This window comes from Prionailurus bengalensis, chromosome E4 (assembly GCF_016509475.1).
Source record: "Prionailurus bengalensis isolate Pbe53 chromosome E4, Fcat_Pben_1.1_paternal_pri, whole genome shotgun sequence".
Taxonomy (NCBI): Eukaryota; Metazoa; Chordata; class Mammalia; order Carnivora; family Felidae; genus Prionailurus; species Prionailurus bengalensis.
Window position 1 is genome coordinate 65,046,791 of NC_057360.1, and position 26,693 is coordinate 65,073,483.

General features: G+C 44.5%; 1 protein-coding gene across 1 annotated transcript; it reads right to left on the bottom strand.

Moving 5' to 3' along the window:
• Positions 1–635: 635 nt before the first annotated feature.
• LOC122475795 (olfactory receptor 10J1-like) lies at positions 636–26,236 on the bottom strand. Its single transcript, XM_043567895.1, has 2 exons — positions 25,698–26,236; positions 636–1,582 (listed from the first exon to the last, which is right to left on the bottom strand). Exons 1-2 carry the CDS (start codon positions 26,200–26,202, stop codon positions 636–638), a joined length of 1,452 nt encoding a protein of 483 aa, XP_043423830.1. The 5' UTR covers positions 26,203–26,236.
• Between the last annotated feature and the right edge of the window lie 457 nt (positions 26,237–26,693).

A 26,693-nucleotide genomic window follows, 5' to 3' on the forward strand; every position in this document is an offset into this window, starting at 1 on the left:
GATTTATTTGGTGCTACAGCGTTCATCACTTTCAAGGGATTTCAGTCACTTTCCAAAAATGTTTCTCTGACATGATCATGAGAACAGGTTGCCGTTTTCCCATATGGCCAACCTGGAACTTCTATGGAAAAGATCCTGAATTCAAGCCTAGTGAGTTTTATGGAAGCTCCCATCTCTGAGATCCACTTAGTTATGGTGTCTAGGATGCAAGGAACTTGAGTTTCCAGGGAAGAATTTACTTCAGCTTGGGTTTAAATGTGTGTAGCTCTAGGTGGGTGAAGGGGAAACCCCACGTCCAAAACAAGGACATTACAGATTACATTTAAAATGTTAGCCCTGTCCCGGAGCAGCCTCCCCAGGTTAATCACTCCTTCTGTCCTGATCTCATTCTGCCCACATGGCACATCCGCTCCCCAGAAGTTCCTTCCGTGTTGACATCCCATGCTGTCCATGTCCACGCTCCAGGGAAATGTGTCCCTTTCTCCAGTGGCTGAATCTGGAATGCCTTTGTTCTCTCTGGCCCACCCACTGCTGTAGTAAGTTCTAGAATTTTAACTCTAGGGACTGTGGGTCCTTCTCTGCTTTCCCTCTCTAGCAAATCTTATAAGACCCTCCATTGAAGTGGGCCCATCTTGTCAGGAAAGCTTCCTGCCAGTGGCCCGGAGCAGAGCATCCTTGACCTCCTTGTTCCTCAGGGTATACACCACTGGGTTCAGCAGGGGGGTGATGACGGTGTAGGTCACCGAGATCAGCTGGTCCTGATCCCTGGTGTTCTCCGACTTGGGCTTGAGGTAGGCGACGGAGGCACAGCCGTAGTGGACGACGACCACCGTGAGGTGAGAGGCGCAGGTGGCAAAGGCCTTCTTCCGGCCCCGGGCGGAGGGGATCTTGAGGATGGTGGAGACGATGAGGACGTAGGAGATGAAGACCAGGCCCATGGGGACCAGGATCACCAGCACGCTGATGATCACGGTCAGGGTCTCGTTGACCGAGGTGTCGACGCAGGAGAGCTTCATTACAGGTCGGATGTCACAGAAGAAGTGGGCCACCTTCGTAGCACAGAAAGGCAACCTGAACACAGATGTCACTTGGGTCGTCGCCACGATCAGCCCAATGCCGCAGGCGCCCCCCACCAGCTGCACACACACCCTCTTGTTCATGATGACGGAGTATCTCAAGGGGTTGCAGATGGCCACGTAGCGGTCGTACCCCATCGCCGTGAGCAGGAAGCAGTTGTTGATGGCCAAGGTGACGAAGAAGAACATCTGGGTGGCACAGCCAGCCAAGGAGATGGGCTGACTCAGGCCTACAAGGTTACAGAGCATTTTGGGTATAATGACGAGCGTATATACGGTCTCTGAAGCGGACAGCATGCTCAGGAAGAAGTACATGGGCGTGTGCAGGTGACGATCCACACTAATGACGGTCACGATGACCGCGTTGCCGGCCAGGGTCACGACGTACAGTGCAAGGAACACGACAAACAGGCCGAGCTGATGCTCGCGGAAGCTGGAGAAGCCCTGGAAAGTGAACTCACTCACCCAAGTGTGGTTCTCTGTCTTCATCAAATCGTATGTGGGATCTAAGAAAGAAAAAACCACGTAAGGGACCTAGACGCGTGACTTCTGCCAGCTAGGCTGGGCAGGTTCTTGTGGTTAATCTGCCTCGGGCTTTGCTTATTGATATGCACGTTCATGTTTATTCCTTGGGGGAACAGAGAGTGGAGGAACGTGGTTTTCTCACTAAGAGAAGGAAGGTGGCTTTTCCGAGTTTACTGCTGGAAAGATATCCTGCTTCTAACACGTGCCCACTTGTCTCGGGTAAGGAATTAGCATCTCTTAGACCAGTCCCATCATCTTGATCCGAGTGTAGCGATGGGGATGTTACAGAATTGTTCAGATGAGCATGATACTTAACAGTGTAAGCGTTTCTGTTAGAATTCAGACAATTATCAAATACATCCTGGCTCAGTGGTGTCCTGCTGAGCTCCAGGGTCTGCGGCCACCAGCAGAGCTGCTAGGGTTTGGCTGGATCACCTGCGAACGTGGTCCCCTCCCCACGCCGCAGCTCTGTGGGTCCCGTCCCCCTCAACCTTTGCCCTCCGAGCCTCTTCCCGAGGCACTACTCATTTTTCAAAGCTACCCAAAGCCCATGACACCTATGAAACCCTTCCCTTTCTTCTCCACCCCACCTCCCCCTCTGGCTTCCGCTTCCTTCCACAGGTAGGTAGCACAGAGCTGTTTACTGGCTCTTTTGTCTGGAAAGCACCTTACAGTGGATTTGTGATTACCAAAGACATTTACATCCTTTCATTTCATTCCCATCCGGTGGAACGGGGAGAACAAGGAATACTGGTTGTCTTCAGATACAGAAACTCTTTCGGGAATTGCCCGGGGACACCTATCAGCCTGAGCCCATGTCTTCTGATCCTGTCTCCAATGTCCCTCCCGCTACCCAAAACTGCAAAGTAGACCTGCCCCACCAGGACGAGATTATATGGTCTCTGAGAATAGGGAGCCATGTGGCCACTGCGATGGGGGCGTAATATCTTCTGGCAGAGTCATTACCGGTCCTGCCCCACCAGATACATTGCCTGGGAGGAAGCAGAATGCTGGAGTGAGGAAAACCACAGTGAGGTTTTCTTCAGAGAAGAGGAGTAAATGTTTTTACACCGTCTCCTTTTCCCTGCTGTCTGTGCGCGTGACATCAGCAAAGAGCTACAGCACTGGGCTAAATTTTAACACTGAGATTATAAGCCTAGAAGAAAGCATGACACTACTAACATTGAATTGGAAAATACACCGTGGTGCAGCTCGTCCAACAGGCTCTACCCGATTACCAACCAACATATAATTATGTAACCAAGTGGCTATAAAAAAAATAAATTCGATAATGGAAACGATGGAGTTGCCTAAAAAGTACATTTTTGCCAGAAGTAAAGCGAATCACCCACATCGCAAAATGGTTTACTATCGGGTAAAAAAACAAAGGTAGGCTTTTCGCGTACTTTTAACATTAACCGACTTCTCAGAAACACACCATTTTTAATAAAGAAAATCTGCAAAAAGATATAAGAGATTGACACAGTTACGCCTTGAACCCCTTAGAGCAAGCATGTTACGAAAGAAAATGGCATGAGGTTGCAAAAAAACAGTGCAGTTTCACAGACCATTTCTTAAAAAAAATTTTTTTTAATGTTTATTTATTTTTGAGAGAGAGAGACAGAGCACAGCAGGGGAGGGGCAGAGAGCGAGAGAGAGAGGGAGACACAGAACCCGAAGCAGGCTCCAGGCTCTGAGCTGTCAGCACAGAGCCCGACGTGGGGCTCGAACCCACAAACTGTGAGCTCATGACCTGAGCCGAATTTGGACACTCCACTGACTGAGCCACCCAGGTGCCCCTCACGGACCATTTCTTGACAAGGGAGGTGGTTTGGCATTGATGTGTGCACCGTGGTAAGAAACTTAAACCTGCTCCACGAAGCTTTGTCAATAGTGTCTCTGGATTATGATTTGTTAATAGAACGTAGCCAAGGAATCATAGCTGATAAGTGGCAGCCTCTGTTCTTTATTGGCCAAGGTACGCTTTAATCCTGGGAAGCCAGGATTCCTTAGGGTTAGCAAGGCATCTTTGAAAGTGACAGATATTCGTAGACACCAGGACCGTTTTGAGTTTAATTTAACCCTCTAACGACAATCATGGCCCTTTGTAAACCGTGGAAGTCTTTTTTGAAATCTCACTTACTTTTCTTCCTGCAAACCTGTGGCTCAACAGAAAAATGAAAGTAGAGGTCAGAGATGTGGCCCATTGGTCACAAGTATTCACAAGTCAAGGTCATGAAGCAAAGACAGTGTGGTCCTTCCACCTGCACTAGGGCCAGTCCAGGGATGGCAGGGGAAGGAAGGTCACAGGGGCTCCTTGGATACTAGATATTCCCTCCACCTGGAGGAGGAGCTTTTAACCAAGAAAGGCTCTCTGAGGACCATCTCTTGAGGTTTCTGGGTGCCCTCCCCTGGGCACCCGTGAAAGCCACACCGGGGCTGGAAGGAAGCCAACAGCCAGCGGCCGGGGACCTCGTTATGTGTGGGGCTCATTTCCCGCATCACCTGGGTCTGTGCTGTGGCACTTTGTGAGTAGAGACAGCAGTGGCTTATTTGTCAGCCTTCATTTTTTAAATAAATTTTCTATTTTTATACGGTTGGGCCTTGAAACACCATGGTTACAAAGCCCCAGTGAGCTCGAGCTAAGAGCCGCTGCTTGGATTCCAGGAAACTGCACAGTTCTCCCTGGAGTCAAGAGCCCTGCTCGGTATTAGAAGCTGGGGTTTGGTTTTTTTTGTTGTTGTTGCTTTTCTTTTTTCCTTTCCTTTTCTGGAACCAAAACAGTCAAATATGACTATATTTGTTGCCCTGTGAGGTTCAGAAGTGAGAGAGTAAAGCTCAACGGACCTTTCTAGAAGGCCAGGAGACCCACTGCAAGCATCCAAACAAATGCGAGCCGGGATTTCAGCCTCAGGGACCCAGGCAGACCGTCAGACACGCTGGGCCTCCTGAGCCCAGCTCCTCGCCGCTTTCCCTGCCCCAATCCCGTGCACTTTTTCTCCCGAGAGTGTCTTATTCTATTTTTCTCTTTTATATTGTTAAAAGATAAACCGCGACGTATTGAAAACATGAAGCTTATTTGAGCAAAAATCAAGTCTGGCAATGACAAATGGGAAGTGGTTAAGAGTGCCCAACCAGCAGGAACCCGGGGAGACTTTTCTAGAGAAGAGGTGGAAACACGGGGAGCCTTGAGTGGCTGCAGCTTAAAGCCTACTTGGCCCTTCGTGATTGGTTATCCTTAGTATTTTGATTTTGTAACTGTGAGGCGTTTACAGGCTCAGATTTGGGTTCGTTTCTGGAGGCGCCACGGTGGTCCAGCCAGCCAGCCTGTGGCCTCCGTGTTTAATTAATCTAACAGAGATTCCCTTCTCGGTCCCTGGCCAGATCCTGACGGCACTCTTCCAAGTGGAGTTTTCTACACTCAGCAAAAATGAAGGGCTTATATTCATATCTTTTTTTAATCTTTTTTAATGTTTATTTATTCTTGAGAGAGAGAGTGCAAGCGTGAGCAGGGGAGGGGCAGAGAGAGAGGGAGACACAGAATTGGAAGCAGGATGCAGGCTCCAAGCTGTCAGCACAGAGCCCGACGCGGGGCTCGAACCCACGAGCCGTGGGATCATGACCCGAGCCGAAGTTGGACACTCAACTGACCAAGCCACGCAGGTGCCCCTATATATTTATCACTTTTAATACACTTTATACTTAACGCTATGTTTGAAGCACGCAAATTGTGGGGCATCACATCTGGGAACTCGTCACTCAACCCTAGGCTGTTCTCACGCATTTCTCTTGACCCCCGTCCCCCAGCCATGACTCCTTTCTAATTTTGTGTTTATTTTCGTTTATTTCATACCTTTATTGCATATATATGGGTTTAAGCAATGTGTTGTATCTATTTCTGAGCTTTATAAAAATGATCTTCTGTATATAATTTTCTGAGATTTCTTTTTTTAAATGGGTAACCAATTACCCTAGCACCTTTGTTTGAAAAGCCTCCTTTCTCCACTGGCCCACGATTCTCTCTGCCATATTTCACAATCGTATGTACGTGTGGGTTAGTTCAGGGACTCTCTCTCCAGCTCCGCTGGTCAGTTTGACCCCCTGTACCAAGATTACACTGTCTTAACAGTGATAACTTTAAAATAAATCTTAGGGGCGCCTGGGTGGCTCAGTCAGTTACGTGTCCGACTTCGGCTCAGGTCATGATCTCGTGGTCTGTGAGTTCGAGCCCCGCATCGGGCTCTGTGCTGACAGCTCAGAGCCTGGAGCCTGTTTCAGATTCTGTGTCTCCCTCTCTCTCTGACCCTCCCCCATTTGTACTGTGTCTCTCTCTGTCTCAAAAATAAATAAACGTTAAAAAAAAAAGAAAAAAATGAAAAATAAAATAAATCTTAGTTATCAGAGAGATCAACGCCTCTTTATTTTTAAGTGGTTGCACAGTTGCTTTTCCATTTTAGGTCGGGTTTGGAACTGCATTGAATTCAAATATGAGGGGTGAATTGATATAGGTTATCTCTCCATATATTTAAATGTCTTTAACCTTTTGTCGGACATCTTCAAGACCACCACGGAGCTAGATGATTCCGTCGGATCATGCCGAAAAGCTGTTGTAGTCATGGTTATGGTTTATCGCAGTGGGAGGGTGTGCATGTGAATCAACAGGGGGGGAAGGGGCCGGAGCAAAGTCCCGGAGAGAATTGGCTTCAGCTTGTGAAGTGTCCTCTCCCGACCGAGTCCCAGAGACATGTGTGAATTTCCCACCACCAGTGCATGATGATAAGTGTGAAGTGACATCATCCCAGAAATCTCACCTGAATCTTGGTGTCAAGGGTTTTTGTTAGGGGTCAGTCACGTGGTCACACAACACCTGTGTTACCAAGAGCAGGGGTTCAGCATAAAGCACATTGTTAACATAAGTTATCTCATCAGACAGGGATTTAACGCAAGGCCTCGACATATAAAACGCTTATCAAACCGCGTAATTCAGAGGCTCGGAACTCCTTTCCCAGGAGCTGGCCACCAGCCAGTCCTCAAGATGAGCCTTTCTTGGGAATATCCAGGGTTTGAGCAACCCAAGGCCTCCCGAGCTAACCCTTTCCCGCACAGATCTCCGTAAAGAAAATAATTTTGTCATGTTTTTGACAACCTTTTTTCAGATACAGGAGTGCTGATGCATAGGGGCACTTGTACCCCAATGTTTACAGCAGCACTCTCAATAATAGCCAAATTATGGAAAGAGCCTAAATGTCCATCAACTGATGAACGGATAAAGAAATTGTGGTTTATATACACAATGGAGTACTACGTGGCAATGAGAAAGAATGAAATATGGCCTTTTGTAGCAACGTGGATGGAACTGGAGAGTGTGATGCTAAGTGAAATAAGCCATACAGAGAAAGACAGATACCATATGTTTTCACTCTTATGTGGATCCTGAGAAACTTAACAGAAACCCATTGGGGAGGGGAAGGGAAAAAAAAAAGAGGTTAGAGAGGGAGAGAGAGCCAAAGCATAAGAGACTCTTAAAAACGGAGAACAAACTGAGGGTTGATGGGGGGAGGGAGGGAGGGGAGGGTGGGTGATGGGTATTGAGGAGGGCACCTTTTGGGATGAGCACTGGGTGTTGTATGGAAACCAATTCGACAATAAATTTCATATATAAAAAAAAAACCCTTTTTCAGAGACACAATTTCAAACGGACAGAAAAGTTGTAAGAACAAAAACTGTTAAACATCTTGTAGCCAGACACCCAATTATTTCTGTTTTGCCCCACTTCATCAATTTTTTCCTTCCTCCTCTGCTTCTATAATTTTCTTCCAAATCGCTTGAGAGGATGTTGAAGCCATTGTCTCACAGCATTTTAAATATTTTCGTGTGTCCTCTGCAAGACAGGGAGCATTCCCTTGTATAATCGCTGTGTAGTTACTGAGAGTCGGTGTATATGTCCAGACATGCGCATATATGGCATCAAATACGGCAATAGCGTTACCTAATCCGCAACTCATTGTAAATTATGCTGGTTGTCTCGATAATGTCCTTTACAGCTAAGCGTCTTTGCAGCCTAGGGTCCCATCCAAGATTACCCATTGCTTTTTGTCCGCCTCTTCCTTTAATGCCTTTTATCTGAAACAGCACCTTGGTTTTTCTTTGTGTTTCTCAAACTTGACACTTTCGAAAACTACAGGCCAAGTGTTTTGCAAAATGTCTCTTAGTTTGGGTTTACCCGAGGAGGGGTAGAAATTCTAGTTTTTCCCTCACATTCACCTCCAGTTCTTTTGGAATTCTTTCTCTTTTTTCTTTATCCTCTGGTTTAATCTTCATGATTATATTCAGATGATGAGTTTTCCACAAGAATATCCCAAAAGTGACGCTGTATAATGAGGAAGAATGAAATCCTGCCATTTGCAGCAACTTGGATGGAACTGGAGGGTATTCTGCTGAATGAAATAACTCAGAGACAGATATCATATGTTTTCACTCGTATGTGGAACTTGAGAAACTTAACAGAAGACCATGGGGGAAAGGAAGGGGGAAAAAATAGTTACAAACAGAGAGGGAGGAAGGCAAACCATAAGAGACTCTTGGATACTGAGAACAAACTGAGGGTTGATGGGGGGAAGGTTGATGGGGTGGGGGGGGGGAGAGGGGAAAGTGGGTGATGGGCATGGAGGAGGGCACTTGTTGGGATGCGCACCGGGTATTGTATGGATGCCAATTTGGCAATAAATTATATTCATTAAAAAAAGTGATGCTGTGTTGTTCTCCGTGCATCGTACTGGGAGTCACATGTTGTCAGTTTGTCCCGATATTAGTGGCGTGACCTGTAATCTCTCGTTCAAGGTGGTCTCCACCAGAGTTCTCTGTCGTAAAGTCAGTATTTTCTCTTTCTCGAAGGGTGATCTATTGAGATGAATACCTTGTCTCTCATCAAATTCTCGCTCTCCAGTTTTAGGCTCCATTGTTGCGTTTCTAACTCCATCATCCTTGCTGTAGATTGGCATTCTACGTAAGGAAGGGATCTACTTACATACAACTAGATTTAGGTAGTGTAGATTCTATTTGATAACGTTAGATACTATAATGTTATTTTGATGTTTACATCGTCACCGAATTGGTCAGTGGGAGCTGCTGTCATCTGGCTCCCCTGTTCCTCTGACATGTCTCCATTATCCATTAGTAACTTTTTTACACACCAGCCCTCTCGTATTTCTCTCATACTTCCCCGGTGCTGGCCCTCGAACCAGCCATTTCTGCAGGGAGCTCTGATACCCTTTGGTGGCAGGTCGTCTTAGAAACTGAGATCTGGATATTGTCATTGCTTGTAATTAGTCTTAGACTCTCAGTGGGGAAAAACAACCAGCAAGTGGGATGTGTGTTGGTGTCTGCGGATTAACATCTACATCTTAAAATCGATGATTTCACGACGGTATCTGCAATTCAAACTGTCTCAGAGTATATTCTGATGTTGCCCCCTTCCATATTTATAACTCCTGTCTCCAGCAATAAGAAACCTGGTTCATATTCTCAATATATTTGCACATTTGCTCGTCTAATATACATAGAAAGTTGTTTCTAAATTGCTAACCTGTGCCACGTCAAAAACCAAACCTACTAAATGGAATTTAGAAATGTTCTATACATTTATCTGAGCGTGTGCTTTTGTAATACAAATGGACTGTATTCTGTGTACTGTTATAAACTTGCTTTTTCGTATAACAATACATTTGAGATGCTTTTGCAAATCACTGTATGAAGATTTATCGCATTCATTTGAACCACTGCGAATTGTAGAATAAGAACATAGTGTGATTTATTTAACCTATCCTATATCAATGGATAGTTCAGCTGTTTGTGGGTTTTTAGGCATATTCTAGAGAATCACTCTTCATATATAATTGTGCACTTCTGGGAGCATATCTACAGGCTACCCTCCTGAAAGTAAAATTCCTTGGGCAGTGATATGTGCATTTAAGGACTTAATAACTATTGCTAAACTGAAGCCAGGGTAGGACATTTGTATACATTTGGCGTAACTGAGAATGCTTTCTTACCCACATTTCCATCAACTGTGGGCATTGACCAATTTTTCTTCAGGGTTTGGCAAGATGATAGGTAAAAATGCTGTTTTAGTTTTTTTCTTTGAATTTTTATTTCTCTAATTACGAATGAGGCTGAGTATCTTTTCATATGCCCGTTAGTCATGTGTACTTCCTTGGCTGTGAACGTCCATTGACATATCTTGCTCAGTTTTTTGTATCGTATTGTCATTTTCTTGTAATGAGTTCTATAATAGGGAAATATGCCTTCTATCATACATGTTGTAGATCGTTTTCTTCCATTTATCATTTTTACTGAGCTTACGGGTTTGAAATTTTATTAGTATTATATTTATGTGTGGATCAGGGCCTCCCTGACTACAAGATTGTTTTTTTAAGTATCCCTATTTTCATTTATACTTTTTATGTTTCAGTATTTGATTCATCTGGAATTTAATTGGTTTTAAGAAACAAATTTAGAAATATTTCTTAAATCAGATATACCTTTTATTATTCCCAATAACTAGGCATTGTCTCAACACCATTAAAGGGGGAACAAAATTTGCCATCCCAAAATGTCTCTCGGGCATGGGGATTATTAAAAATATTTTTTTTAATGTTTATTTATTTTTGAGAGAGAGACAGAATGTGAGTGGGGGAGGGGCAGAGACAGAGGCAGACACAGAACCTGAAGCAGGCTCCAGGCTCCGAGCCATCAGCACAGAGCCCGATGCGAGGCTCGAACCCAGAGTTTTGAGATCATGACCTGAGGTCTATGCTTAAGCAACTGAACCACTCAGGCACCCCAAGGGATTATTTAAAACTGGTTATTTTTAACAGCACACGTAGGTGGAAACTGAGTAGAATTTGCCCTTTTGTAAAAGACATTTGCATTTATAAGGGAAAAGTCCATTTGTAAGGGTGTCTCCCTCACTGTACCAGGAAGAGGGGAATGACTCAATCTGTTTAAAGTCTCATCAGATCTGCATCACAACCTTAGCCTTATTGGCTGTGCTTTTCATGGTCATCTCCCACTATCCCCCCCCCTCCTCCCCCACATATTCTTCTGTCTTTGGCTGAAAAAGGTATTTGAGGTGATGGCTTCATTTATTTGGAGGGAGTACTTAGTTTTCCTGGGTGTTTCTCCGATGCATACAGGAGGTATGCATGTTGTTAAACTTTTTTTCCCTCCCATTAACCTGTTTCATATCAATTTTATATCAATTATTAGGCCAACCAAAGAACTTAGAAGAGGGAAAACCTTCTGCCCCTATGTCATCTATTAAATAAGAAAAACATCTTGCATCGTTACTCTGTGATGCTACTATATGCTGATCCCAACCCCCACCATTCTTCTTCTTTGGAGTTTTTCTAGTTATTCGCACATTTAACAATTAATGGTGCTTTTATCGATTTCTTATTTGTATTCATAGAAATTTAAGGAGAAGAAACATCCTTAGTTTTTACAACACAGAGCCTGTCTATCCAAAGTGGGATTTAAAAGGAAATGCTTTTATGTGTTTCACAGAGGTTTAAAATCTTCTCCATATGGAAAATGCCCATTTCCTATTCCCATGTATTTGCTGTGTTTTGTTTCATTTAGAAGTGGGCTACTTCCATTATATCTTCTAAAGAGCTATTGTTTTTATCACTTATCTTTCCAGCTCATTCTCCCTGGCACCCTAATCCAAAAATTTCTCAGTTTATAAAGTCCTACACTCTATACCTGCGGGTGTTTGTATCGTTCTCAGGGGCTCCTGCCCTGAGACTGCCCTGGCTCTTCTTTCTTTCCTCCCTCCCCGGTTAAGATTCCACAGACTATCATTTTCCTTGTTGCTTTGCATTTACCTTTAATTCACTTGCCCCTGTTTTCTGGCATAATACCAGCTTTGGTTGAATCAAATGTTGCTTGTGGAGAGCACCTGGGCAGCTGAACTTCACTGGTGAAAAATATGTTACTGTTGTCACGCAATTAGCATGCGTTTGCTCCCTGGTAAGTCACACATAGAAACGACACCCAGTGGAGGTGTCACACAAAGGGAACTTTATTTGCAACAAATAAGGCCATCTCAGGGAATAACTTGCAAAACCACGCCTCTGCCCCAAGCAAGGGTGAATGGGGTCCTTTTATGTAGGATTAGGATGAACATTTAGAAAGGGGATCCTTGTCCCTGTATGTAGAGGCGTGCATAAGGTCGTGAATGCACCTAAGGAAAACACGCCTGTTTGTTAATGAGGCGTGTGCTCCTCCTTGGGTGGAGATTTTAGCATTAAAATGAGGTAAAGCTCTCTCCATGTGTCCCTGCGCAGTCCATCTGCGCAGGTTTGAGTTGGCTGTTGAGCTCAAACTGGTCTGGGGCTCCTCACGAGGGCAGTCGTCACTGCTTGAGGGGTAGTTTGGATTTCCACCACCCCCAGATGCGGTCCCCAGCCAGTCTTTTGCCTGAGTCAAAAGATGAGCTGGAGAGACGAGCTTAAGGGAAATGTGGGACAGAGGTTGGTGGGCACATGCAGGTGGGTGGCAAAAGTCAGGTTTTGGGGTCTTGCTGGTGACGCTGGTAACTGGTTGCAATACTGTGATTTGAACGAACATATTTGGTCAGAGATCACCCAAGTTCATTTCTCATACGTATTGGGTCTTCCTCCAGGCTTCCTGGCTCACAGCTCCCCAAATCCTCCAAATCCTTGAGCAGTTAGAGCAATGGAGACATCTTTTGCAATATTAAAGTAATACCTGGTCTCTTGTCCTTGGGCATCAGAGCCAAAGGGTGAGATGACTGTCTCAGTAATCATAACGAGCCCCTTTCAACCACAGCTGGGTTTATGCTAACGAGGTGAGTTTTGGAAAATACCTGAGGATAGGGGCTAGGTGGCCGGAAACAAGAACAGGGGAACCAGCCGTGTGGTTAGACACTTGGAACGTTCAATCCCCATGACCTCTCTGGAACGTTCAATCCCCATGACCTCTCAGGAGGGGAGAGGTTCCTGGAGATTGTTTGAGTCACCAATGGTCAATGCGTTAATCAATTGTGCCTGTGTAATGAAACCTCCATAAAAACTCAGAAGAACGGGGTTCAGAGTGTTTCCAGGTTAGGGAATGAGAATATATCCATGTGCCCCTGTGCGGGGCCCCAAATTCACGAGGACAGAAACTTCTTTGCACAGGACCTTGACCTATGCCTCTCTTCATCTGACTGATGACTTGTATTCTTTAACATCCTTTGTACTAGATTTGTAGTCTAGTCAATAAACCGGTTTCCTGAGTTTTGAGAGCGACTCTAGCAAATTAACAGAACCCAAGGAAGGGGTCGCGGGAACCTCTGATTTATAGGTGGCCAAGTGGCAACCTGGGCTTGCGATTGGCATCTGAAGGAAGAAGGGGTTCATCTGGTAGGACTGAACCCTTCTACCTATGGGATCTGATGCTGACTCCAGGTGGTGGAGTCAGAATTGAGTTGAATCGGAGGACACTCAGCTGGTGTTGGAAAATGGCTCAGGGGTGTGGGGAAACCACCCCCCCCCACACACACACATATCAGAATTGGTGACCCGAACCCCTTTACTGCTCTTACTTAAATTTCATGACATTTCACAGTAAGTGGGGTATTGATGTTGGTGAGCAATGTGCTATATTTCCCACCTACCGTGCACACGATCTCCGGTCCTCCAACTTCTGGAGGTTCTTCCTTATCCTTGTTTTCCGCAGATGATTTGATGGAGGGAGGCAGATGGGGGATGGGCTAGATGGATGATGGACATTAAGGAGGGCCCTTGTTGGGACGAGCACTGTGTGTTGTGTGTAAGGGATAAAACTGAATTCTACTCCCGAAACCAATGCTACATTGTCTGTTAGCTAGAATTTAAAATAAATGAATGGGGGTGCCTGGGTGGCTTAGTCAGGCATCTGACTCTGGATTTTAGCTCGGGCCATAATCTCACAGTTTGTAGGATCGAGCCCGTATCAGGCTCCGCACTGACAGTGAGGCCTGGTATATATTCCCATCACCACGTCCGCCCGCTGTGTGTGCCTGTGCTCTGATTCGGAGCCGAGCACACCCTCCCCCTGGGGGCCACTGCACGCCCCCCTGGCTGGATGCCCGTGTCACAGCCCCTCATCTTCACGCAGGACCTTGGCTCCGCGGTTCTCCCCTGTCTCCTTTGACTCATCAGGTTTGTACTAGCTCACTTTCATTTACAGCCTTCTGTGTTCTAATTCCCGTTGCGCTCAAAGAATGAAAACAGACACAACCTTCTTTGATCCCACATCCTTTTCCAGCTACAGGCCCATTTATGTGCTCCCCTTCTTACCAAAACTCTTGGAAGGAATTGCATTGTCTTCAGTTTCTCTATCCTCTAATTCCCACTAAATTGGCTTTTTCACCATTATATGCTACCAATACAGATTTTTTTTTCCAGCGGGACTAATCACCCCATTTTGCCAAGTCTAATGGTCAATTAATTGTAACTCACCCTACTGGGCATGTTGGCAGCATTTGACCCAAATATGTGACTTCTCTTTCTTGGAAACCGGTTTTCATGCAATTTCCAGGACATGCCCTGAGTGTTGGTACTTTTCACTTTGTTTTTGTTCCCGCACTGTTCCTTCTCTTTCCTCTTCTCCTCAGTCTCTTGGTGTTAGCTCACCTCAAGATTCAGCCCCAGACCACTCTTGTGTTTATCCTCACCTCTTATGTTTATCCTCACCTATCCTTGGAAAGTTTAAACACTTTCCGAATTAAATCTCTACTCCATACTGCTTTTCAGGATGTGAAGTTGTATGTTTAACAGTCAGTCCATTATCCCTGCTTGGATGTCCACTTTGGCCTCTTGAATAGAATGTGCCCCCGGCTGAACCGGCCAACTCCTTATGCAAAGGCACACCTTGTTCAAAGCCGCCATCGCCTGTAACATGGGCCTAGCAACAAGGCCCTGACTGGTTTCTCCTTGTTTCCCCTCTGGCTCTGGGAGTTGATTTTCCACGCAGCCAGAATAAAGATTTTTTTTTTCAAGTTTTATTTATTTTTGAGAGAGAGAGAGCATGAGTTGGGCAGTGGCAGTGAGAGAGGGAGACGCAGAATCGGAAGCAGGCTCCAGACTGTGAGCCATCAGCACAGAGCCCAGCGCGGGGCTCGAACTCACGGACTGCGGGATCATGACCTGAGCCGAAGACGGACGCTCACCTGACGGAGCCACCCAGGTGCCCCCAGAATAAAGATTTTAATACATAAACCACATCAAGTCGTCGCTTGCTTAGATGTTCCTGCAGTGACTGTCCATCCCATTCAGAGTCCCTGCCATAGCTTGTGAGACCACAGTGTGGCTCTCCCCCCGTCACCCTGCTCATTGTCTCCAGCTGTGCTGGCCTGTCTGTTAATGCCACAGCTAACCCTCCTCGGACCCTTGGCTCTGATCTCAGCCTGGAGTGCTCTTCCCCCAGGTCCTCCTACGGCTGGCTCATGCCTTCATTCCATTTCTTTTGTCCTTAATCGCTTATCTTTAGACACTTGCTACGTACCAAAATGATGCAGATCACCTACACACTTTTGAAGTCAGCTACGATCCTCTTGAAGTATACGCTCCGCGACAGCAGGAGCTGTGTTTACAGCCTGTTTGTTTTCATTTGTGCTTTCCGCTCTCTTCTATTTAGTATTTTGCCTGGTGTATAGTTTTCCCACCCTTATAGCCAACCTTCTTATTTTGTGTCAGATAGCTAGCGATGAGTGCTAGAAGGACCATAAAAGAGCTCCTGGAGAATGTCACTGGTGTGCTTGATGATAAACGAAGTGGTCAGGGAAGGAGCACATGAGCTCGTCTCGCCGGAGGCCTGACTGATGGAGAAAGAACAAACGAGAACGTGGAGAACCTGCACTCTAGACTGAAGGAATGGTAGGTGTAAAGGTCCTCAGAGGGAACAAACCTGCCGTGTTGATAGATGTTGGAGTAGCGGGGGGTTCGCAAGAAGAGATGACGCCCTTCTTAAGGCATGGGCGGCAAGGACAGGCAGAGCTTTGTAGGCCATCAGGAGGAAGGTGGACTTTATTCCGGGTGCAATGGGGATCTGTTGGATAGTTTAATGAGGGGAAGGGTGTCATCGGATTTTCATTTTTAGAAGATCACTTTGCTATTTGGTAGAGAATGGAATGGAAAAGCACAAGAATAAACAAGGAGAGTGCATCGTGAGAGACTCTTTCTGGATCAGAGTAGTTTCGGTGGAGATGGGAGGAAATGGATAAATTCGCGTTGTGTTTTGTAGATAGGGCTGACAAAGCTTGTCAGGAGATCCCAGTCTAGATGGCCCCAAAGGCTCATTTTCTCTCTCCTTTCAGTAGTTTGGCAAAGAGCTGACGCAGCAGGTCTAAGAAATTTCAGTGGAAGGAGAGGCCGACGCCAGCTGCCAAGTTCTCGATGCTGCCCTTCTTTGTAACAGGGCTGTTTCCCCCTGGGAGCTCCTGCTGTTGGATAATCACTTAGATAGTCCCTGTTTCCCCTTTTTTATAAGTGTGTCATTCCCGTGGTACACCCAGCCCACTTGTGCACAGCCAAAGCTACGGGTTAAGGAGAGTTGGGAGATTGTGTGTCCTCGTGAATATTTTCTCCTTACAACCTTGTTTGGTTTAACACCCTGCGGTGCTAGCAGGATCTTGTCTTTTTCTTCTTTTGCGTAAAAATGTGCTGACCGATGCCATTCTGGGGAGGAGGAGGAAGGAAAAGATAGGATTCAAGATAGGCTCACTGGGTTTTGCATCAAGCAACTGGGTAGAGAAGGTATCATTGGCTAGTTTGGGGAATGGATACTAATTTTGGATGTGTTTTATCTGGAATAATCCTACACCTCTAAATGGAAGTGGCGAAAGTGGGCAGCCAGTTAGACAAGCTTGGATCCGGGAAAGACCACAGCTGGAATTATAAATTTGGGATTTCCCCTTATTCTTCATAGGTATCAGCATAAAGCAACAAGAACTAATCTAAAGCGACCTTTTCTTTAGAAAACGTTGTAGAGGGAGTGGTCAGAAACCTTTCCCTTCACAACAAGAGTCCCAGCTCCAGATAAACACTAGGCTATAAAATCATGTGGTGTGAAGTCAGAGGGTAATTCTACCAAAACTTTAAGGAATAAATAACCACACCAGTCTTTTAAAAAGGTGGGAAGGCTTGGGGCGCCTGGGTGGCGCAGTCGGTTAGGCGTCCGACTTCAGCCAGGTCACGATCTCGCGGTCCGGGAGTTCGAGCCCCGCGTCAGGCTCTGGGCGGATGGCTCAGAGCCTGGAGCCTGTTTCCGATTCTGTGTCTCCCTCTCTCTCTGCCCCTCCCCCATTCATGCTCTGTCTCTCTCTGTCCCAAAAATAAATAAACGTTGAAAAAAAAAATTAAAAAAAAAAAAGGTGGGAAGGCTAGAAAAAGAGGGAGCCCTTCAAATTGTTTTATGATGGGCATAGCATTGAAAACAAAGCCTGATTTGATTATCACACGTACACTGGACGGATACACACACACACACACACACACACACACACACGTGTTGGGGAAGACGAATTTATTCTACCCTTGAAGGTTCTTCTAGCTGGACTAAGAATCAGATTGATGAGACAGATTAACAGGAGAAAACCCAATTTAACAGCAAATGTGTGGAGAAGCCACACAGTCCCGGAATTTCAAAGACAGGCAACGATGTGAGCTCAGGAGAAGGGTGGGGTCTGAGGATACAAAGGGGAAGAAGATGGTTAGTGGGAAGGTGAGAGCAGGTGTTAGGAAAACAAAGGTGCCCTGTTATGCACAGAAGTTTCTTAGGTGGCAGGAATCTCTGTTAATAGTGCTCTTTCTGGTACTGGCATACAATTGAGGGGGAGGTAAAGAGCTTCTCCTGAAGCTGCTGGGTTTTGATTGCTCAAAATAGCCTATGTGACAAAGTAGCCCATCTTGGGGCTGCCTGCTGTACACATGCAAAATACGGACTTCACTAAAGTAAATAAAGAGCAGCCAGTACCAGATTAAAACAACAGTAACCCGTGGCAATGCGTCACAGCCATATTGCCTGTGATCAATGGGAAAACCACTGGATCCAAAACTCTTGGGATTCAAAACCGCGCTTCATCACTTAGGGACTATGTAATCTTCGCCCCGTTGTTGAACCTCTAGGCGCCTCGGTTTCCTTTTCACCAAAGTTTATATAACATTCGTACCTGTAAAGTGGGGGTAATAATGGTGTCTACATCCCAAGGTTATTTTGAGGATGAAATTAGTTAATTAGCAAACATCCTTAGGAAAGTACCTGACACCTGGTAAGTATTCAGTATGTTCCCTATTATAATACCAGTAATACGAGCATTCTGGATGTTTCAATCTATTAATAAATGTAATAAACCATAAACCATATAAATAAAAAGAGGAAAATTATATGCCTCTTTCTCTAGATGCTGGAAAGGATATCCAATAGAATGTAACAACCATTCTTCACTTAAAATAGCCAATTAAATAGGATAGATGAATAATTCTGTAACATAAAAATGAGAAACACTCCCATTAAATACAACAAGACAGTGGGGCGCCTGGATGGCTCAGTCCGTTAAGCATCCAACTTCGGCTCAGGTCGTGATCTCGCGGTCTGTGGGTTTGAGCCCCACATCGGGCTCTGTGCTGATGGCTCAGAGCCTGGAGCCTGCTTTAGACTCTGTGTCTCTTCTTCTCTCTGCCCCTCCCATGCTCATGCTTTGTCTCTCTCTGTTTGTCAATAATAAATAAACATTAAAATTAAAAAAAAAGAGAGACAAAATGGTCACCATAACCATTATTGTTTAACTCCATTGTTGTGTACTGACCAACAATATTACATCAAGAGAAAGAGTGAAAAGGTATAAAAACTGGAAAGGAAGAGGTAGAATTGTATTTCCCAGGTAATATAATAGAATACTTGTAAAATAACCCAAGAGAATTCACTGAAAAATTATTACATACATTAAAATTATTCCACAAGGACTCTGGGTTCAGGTTTATCATTTTCCTAGCTACATGGGAATAAAAGGCAATTAATAATATAATGGAAGAAAAGCTATTTCCAATTGCAAAATTATAAGAAATGTCAAAGAATAAACAGAAATGTGCAAAATTTATAGAAAAACAAATTTCTGGTACAGATAAAATGGTATAGATTCATTTCTCTTCTTAAGTACAACTATAGTCCCTGGAAATAACCCAAGAGGCAACCAAAGGAGAACTCTGAGAGACGGTGAGAGGAAGCCAGACATGTTTTGGACCTCAGGCCTACAGAAACAGCACAGTGGCAGGAAATCTTAACCTTCCCCATCCCAACATAAGGTCACCTTGGCCCCTGTGTTTCCTGCCCATCGACCCGGCTCTTTTCCTATCCTGGGTCAAAGAGGAGTCCCTCCCACAACAGTTGGCCGGCCTAGCACCACCACCCACTAATAAGTAGCCAGGGAAAGTGTGTTCTCTCCGAGCAGGGCCTGTAGCTCCCCTCCCGGACCCAAAACACTAGGGCTACTGATCCACCAAGAAACCCAGTTCTGGAAGCCTCTTTGACCTTGTGAGGCTGATGCTTCCCTCCATCCTCCAGAGACAGAGTATAGGCATGGGGAGTACGAGAAGAGACTCTCCATTCCCACATGTGAGGGGTGTGTGACCTTAACAAGCACTTGCCTAGAGAAGCCTCTGTCCCCAAGGCTCAGACTCCCCTCCACACCAGCAGCCCAGCTTGGGGAAACCCCTGGTAACCCTCAGGCAGCACCGGGAGGGCCATCTCAACAGCCCCAAATAAGCCAAACACACCAAATAATAGAAAATGTTCTGAAAATTAAATATCACTGGAACCACAGGCAACAAAAGCAGGCCAGGCCCTGCATGCTAACCCTAAAATGGGCGACTGCCTGCTAAAATAAAAGACTTAAGTGGGATCTCGAGTCTTCTCACATAATAAACAAAATGTTCAGGATGCAAACCAAAGGTGAGTAACAGAAGGACAATAGGAAAACTTCTAAAAACATAAAAATTAAGCATCCTGCTTCTAACAAATCCATGGGTCAAAGACCACGTCTCAAAGGAAATAAAAGAATACATAGAAAGGAGTGAGAATCAACGTAGGATGTGTCGTACATGAATGTGGCTAAAGCAGTGTTGCTGGGGAGATTCATAGCACTGAATGCTTACATTAGAAAGGAAGGAACTTCTCAGATTGGTAATCTAAAGTTCCTGCCTCAAGAAACTAGAAAAGAAGAGAAAATAATCCCAAAGCAAGCAGAAAGAAATGGTAAAGAGCAGAAGTCAATGAAATAAAACAATAGGAAAATAGCAGAAGAAAATCCACGTAACAAAATGGGTTCTCTGAAAAATCAACAAAATTGATAAATCTCTAGAAAGACTGACAAAACTTGAGAATACACAGGTCACCAACATCAAGAATGAAATGAGGGTATCACTACACATTCTGCAGCTATTAAAAGGATGATATGGAAATACTGTGAGCAACCTTGTTTCTAAATCCAGCAACTTGACAGAAGTGGATCAAGTGCACTTGATCAAGTGGATCCTCAAAAAAAACCAAGCTACCAAGACTCAGCCAGATAATCTGAAAAATCCTATAACTGTTGGATAATCTGAGTCATCTTAGAACCATGAAAGAAATTGAATTCATAGTTTAAAAACTTCTAAGAAATCTCCAGGCCTAGATGGTTTCACTGGAGAATTCTACCAAACATTGAAAGAAAAATCAATATCAAATATGAACAATCTCTTCCAGAAAACAGAAGAGGATAGAACACTGATCAACTCACTTTAGGAGTTCATAATTTAGAAAATTTTTTTTTCAACGTTTATTTATTTTTGGGACAGAGAGAGACAGAGCATGAACGGGGAGGGGCAGAGAGAGAGGGAGACACAGAATCGGAAACAGGCTCCAGGCTCTGAGCCATCAGCCCAGAGCCTGACGCGGGGCTCGAACTCACGGACCGCGAGATCGTGACCTGGCTGAAGTCGGACGCTTAACCGACTGCGCCACCCAGGCGCCCCAGGAGTTCATAATTTATGAGGCCACTATTACCTTGTTATAACACCACGTAAAGGCTGTACAGATAAAACTGTTGATAAGTATCCCTCAGGAACTTAGATGCAGAAATCCCTAACAAAATATGAGGAAACTGAATACAACAATGTATAAAAAGAATTACACTCCGTGGCCAAGTTGGATTTATTTTAGGAATGCAAAGCTAGATCAATGGTCACAAATCAAACAATGGTATCCACCAGATTAACAGATGAGAGAAGAATGATCATATAATGACATCAACTACAAAGAAACACTTGATAAAATCCAGCACTCATGACAAAAATTCTTTGCAAGAATAGAGGAAAACTACCTCAATGTGACAAAAAGCATATCTGAAAAACCTGTACTCAATGGTGAAAAAATGAATAGTTTCCCCCTTTCACCCCCACAACATTAGCAATAAGGCAAGGATGTCTGCTTTCACCACTCTTATTTAACATAGTAATGGAAGTTCTAGTCAGTGCAATATGGCAAGAAAAAGAAAAGGCATACGGATCAGAAAGGAAGAAATAAAACTGTCCTCATTTATACAGATGACCTAATCGTCTATATAGAAAGACCCAGAGAGTCTACCAAACCCCACCCCCAAAACTCCTAAAACTAGTGACTTAAGCAAGGTCATAACACACAATATCAACACATTTCTGTAAACTAACACTGAATGTATGGAAACCAAAATTAAAAGCACGATATCATTTACCATTTCTCCTAAGAAAATGAAATGCTCAGGTATAGAATGTGTGTAAAATTTGCATGCTGAAAGCTACAAAATGGTGATAAAGGAAATCAAAGAAGACTTAAATAAATGGAGAGACCTACTGTGTCCATGGACTGGAAGATTCCACATCATAAAGATGTCAATTCTCTTTAACTTGATCTATAGATTTGATACAATTCCTATGACATCCCAACGACGTGCTTCATAGACATAGACAAGCTTGTTCTAAAATTGATACAGAAATACATAAGACTTAGAGTAATTAAAACATTCCTGACAAAGGATAAGAGGACTCACTTGACTCAATATTGAGACTTGCTCTAAAGCTGCATTAACCAGGACGGTACAGTATTGGAAAGCATAGACACTGACTGCAACAGAAAGAAACCCAGAAACTGATCCACAGAAATATGCTCAACGGACTTTTGACAAATGTGAACATTCAGTTCAGTGGAGCCTGATTGCCTTTATTTATTTTTTTAATTTTAATGTTTATTCTTGAGAGAGAGAAAGGGGCAGGGTCAGAGAGAGAGGGAGACACAGAATCTGAAGCAGGCTCCAGGCTCTGAGCTGTCAGCACAGAGCCCAACGCAGGGCTTGAACCCACGAACCGCGAGATCATGACCTGACCTGAGCCAAAGTTGGATGCCTCACCAACTGAGCCACCAGGTGCCCCAGATGATTGCTTTTAAAGATTGGCCTGGAGTAAGTAGTTATCTGCAAGCAAAAATCAAACTTTGACCTCAACCTTAAACTTGAAACAAAACTAACTCAGGGTGTCTGGATGGCTCGGTTGGTTAAGAAGCAGACTCTTGATTTCAGCTCAGGTGATCTCACACTTGGTGGAATCGAGCCCTCCATCAGGCTCGGTGCTGATGGTGCAAAGCCTGCTTGAGATTCTCTCTCTGCCCCTTCCCCCACCCCCCGAAAATAAACTTAAAACTAACTCAAAACAGATCATCTAAATGTAAAACATAAAACTATAGAAGTTTTAGGAAAAAAATAGAGAAAAATGTTAAAGTTCTCTCTCAAAATAAATAAACTTTAACTCAAAAAGAGATCATTTAAATGTAAAACATAGTACTATAGAAGTTTTAGGAAAAAAATAGAGAAAAATGTTAAAGTTCCTGATTCCAAAGGAGACTTGAGCCAATGGAGAGTAACGCTATGTTTTTGAATACGGAGACTCAAGATCATTAAGATGTCAATTTTCCATAAATTATAAATGTGGTAGGATTCCCGTAAAATAGTGCTGGGGTGTGATTTGCTTGTGTGTGTTTAACCATGTGGAGAATGCTGTGTGCCTTTGGGGCGGGGGAGGGTGGGTTGTAAATTGAACAGACTGCTTCTAAGACTTATGCGAAGCAAAACATCCAAAAAAAAAAAAAATTCTAAAGAAGAATGGCAAATAACTAGCTCTGGTAAATAAAATGTTGAAAAAAAAATCCATGATAATTAATGTTGTGGACACACGGAATAAACACATAAATGCGACAGAATAAAAATCCTGCCCTGTTTTTGCATTTCCCATTCTTCATTTCACAGGAGTTTCATTCGCCCCAGGGTAAACCTGAAAGAACCCAGAAAAAAAAAAAAAGTCCATTGAATTTCAAAAAGATTTTTTTTTAAACTCTTAACTAAAGCATTTGTCTTAAAAGCCGAAACAGTTTTTAACTTCAGCAAACTTTTCTAGAGAGGAAAGCCTCTTTTAGCTTACAAATCATGGTTCTGAATATCAATTTCTTCATTACAGGGTCAGGGGCACAGCTGAGTGCCTAGATGCCTTCAAGGAGGGGCTGAGGGAGGTCCAGGGGCCCTAGAGTAGTCATAAGGAAGGTGAGGTGCACGGACCACATTGGTTAAAGAGCACGAGACCAGGGTCCTCTCAGTAGGTGGCACCTGGGGCATCTGGGTGGCTCAGTCGATTGAGCGTCTGACTCTTGATTTCGGCTCAGGTCATGATCTGATGGTTGTGAGACTGAGCCCCATGTCAGGCTCTCTGGTGAGCACAGAGCCTGCTTGGGATTTTCTCTCTCTGCCTCTCCCTCCACCCCATCTCTCTAAAGAAATAAACTTAAAAAAAAAATAGATACCACCAAAGATGGCCACTGGGGGTCATGTATCTCCATAGGATCCAACGCGGAGCAGTTAGAAGTGACCGTGGACTATAGTTCCCTCCTCTGTGGTAAGGAGACTAGAAGCCTTGAGCAGAACTTGACTGATTCGCCCCGAGGAGAATGGGGAAAAAGGGGGGAGCAGGAATTGAATTCAATTATGTTTACCCATAAAGTGACTTATTCGCTAAATTGCCCCAGTATGCATGGAAAGGACTCGAGGCCTTTTCTTTTATCCGTCCGATTGGGAGCTCAGAATGACCAAATAGATTGAATTGTAGAACTTCTAAAAGTTAGGTGTTTATGCACCCGCATGCGTTGGGTTTAGATTCATAATCACTTAACACATTTTGATATTTCTGCATTTCAAAAATATTTTGCAATGAGAATACTGTGTACTCATGCGTTTATTGTGTCTCTTTACAAATAGCTCAGGAGAGTAACTTTGACTTGCTCAGCAATTACAACTGCTAATCACCGTGTTATTCAACACCTATTTCGTCTCACAAGTTGAGTCTGAAGTTCACCCTCATTGTTTTATATATTTTTGAAGCGAATAACGGTGAATAGTCTTTTATTATTACACGTCGAACTCAGTTGCTTTCTTTTTATGGAAGTTTCATGTCAAAAATCCTTTACTGTTGACTTTTTTTTTTTTTTTTAGCTTTCCAGGAGTAATAATATTAACCTAATATATCAGAAAGATATTTTGTTGACCCTTTTTCATATTTTCACTGAGCTTTCTTTCCTTGCCTTTGTGACTGTGCTTGTGAAGGGCTCAAGACCCAATCTGAAGGACGTTTTCTGAATGCCTGCCCCCTGCCCTGACCGTCCCCTGGTCCCTCTGCTTTCTCTTACTCTCCTCTCACTGGAAGCTCCCATTTGGATCTGCCTCTCATTTGTCTTTCTTCTTACTCAATATCACAGCGTTCTTTGAGCAGTCTGCTCCCTGAGCCATCTGTCTGCTCTTCTTCTGAGCCCCTTGGTCATCCCATCCATGGGGGGGGGGGGGGCATTGCTGTCAGCCCCACAAGGACTTCTTTGTGTAGCTTGTGTTCAGCCAGAGGAAGCAAAGGGTCAGACCCAGTCCTGTGCGCTGTTTCTCTGGCCAGAGCTTCACGACTCTCACACGTGGTTAGGAGTCCCCTGTGCGTAAATTCCCTTCTCCTCCACCCCCAATTTCCCTTCCCTTGAAGCCCCACGTGTGAGTTACAGGAAACTTGCAGGGTGTTGCTAGAAAACCTTCTCTCTAGAAGGTTTCTAGCTCATCCCAAACCCATTTCCTGAAAGATATCTCTCTTTTTGCTTCCCTTATCTTCTTAAAACACAAGGCGATTAGTTTTTGGCCCAGTCTGCATTTTAATAACCACTGGTTCAAGCATCCAGTTTATGTTAAAAGAAGGTTCAGTCAAGTGTGATTTTAAAGTGGTTTATACTTTAGGGGAGTGGACTGGTCATTTTAAATGGAAGCTTTTGAGATGCACACTAGATCACGCTCTGACCTTGTAGTTCTCTCCTGGAATAGGGCCAATGGGCATCTGTTCACAGGCCTGCAGAGTGACCTATGTTTTTGTTATGTTAACAAAGAGGTTGAGGAAGTAAGAATCAATTATTAGAAGCCAGCCCCCAGCCTCACTTTTGCTCTGGCCTTGGCTGCGAGGAGTGAGATTTCGCCAATCACTTGAAGCCGTGGCCGTGTAACATTACCTATAAACTCCCATGTGGAAGATACGCATGCCTATTTGTGTAGAGATTTCATCTTAGGGAAGGGATTTCTCAGAGCATCCTGGACTTCTTTGTTTCTCAGACTGTACACAACAGGGTTCAGCAATGGTGTTATCACAGTGTAGGTCACTGAGATTAACTGGTCCTGATCCTTGGTGTTCTCTGACTTGGGCTTGAAGTAGGCAATAGAAGCACAGCCATAGTGGATAATGACCACCGTGAGGTGGGAGGAGCAAGTGGCAAAGGCTTTCTTCCGGCCCTCAGCTGAGGCAATCTTGAGGATGGTGGAGATGATGAGGACGTAGGAGATGAGGAGGAAAGTGGCAGGGGCTGTGATGGCCAAGAGGCTTATAGTTAAGGTCAAGATATCATTAACGATTGGAGTAACACAGGCTAAATCCAACACAGGTCGAACATCACAGAAGAAGTGCTCAATCAGTGAGTTACAGAAAGGCAGTCGGAAAATGGCCACAGCCTGAACCAGAGAGAGCAAGAACCCCGAGGCACAGACCGAGGACGCCAGAATGGTACAGGCCCTCCAATTCATGACGATTGGGTAACGAAGTGGGTTGCAGATGGCCACGTAGCGATCAAACCCCATGACTGCTAGCAGGAGGCAGTTGGTGATGGCAAAGCCAAGGAAGAAAAAGAGCTGAGTCCCACAGCCCACCAGGGAGATGGACTGGCTCAGACCCACGAGGCCGGAAAGCATGCGTGGGATGATGACCAGGGAATAGCATGTCTCTGATGTGGAGAGAACACTTAGAAAGAAGTACATGGGGGTGTGGAGGTGGTGGTCAACACGGATAATAGTCACGATGATGACATTGCCGGCCAGAGTTAAGAGGTACAGGGTTAGAAACACGGCAAACAGTATGAGTTGATGTTCTCGGAAGTTGGAGAAACCTTGGAAAACAAACCCCCTCACCTCTGTGTGATTAGCTGTCTTCATGGAGGACGTCAGACGAGAAGGGTAAAGAGAAGGTTGACACTATCCCTTTGCGCCAAAGACCACCACGTCCCCTGGTGAGCACACTGTCAAGAGCAAAGATTCAGTAGCTCAAAACAGGTTCGAAACTTCATGAATCAACTGCCTTTCCCAGGAACGTGGAAGACTCGGTCCTAGAACTGAAGTAAAGATATCAAAAATCTGAGCAACAGTATTTGAAAGTCTGAGGGAAAGCGTTCTTTGCAAGGACACCTGACCCTGTGGATGGCCCATGAAGTTGGTCTAGATTTTCTTAAAATGTTGACCACATTCTCAGGGGACGGTGTGATTAAGTTAGAGACTATGAGATAGACACACAAAAAAGCTTGAAAAATTGGAAATGTTTGGAAATCTATAGTTCAAAGAGGAACTTAAAACGGAAGTTAGGAGGTATTTAGAATTAAATAGTAATGGAGAACCACGTAGCAGAAAGTGCACTGTGCATTCAGAACGTT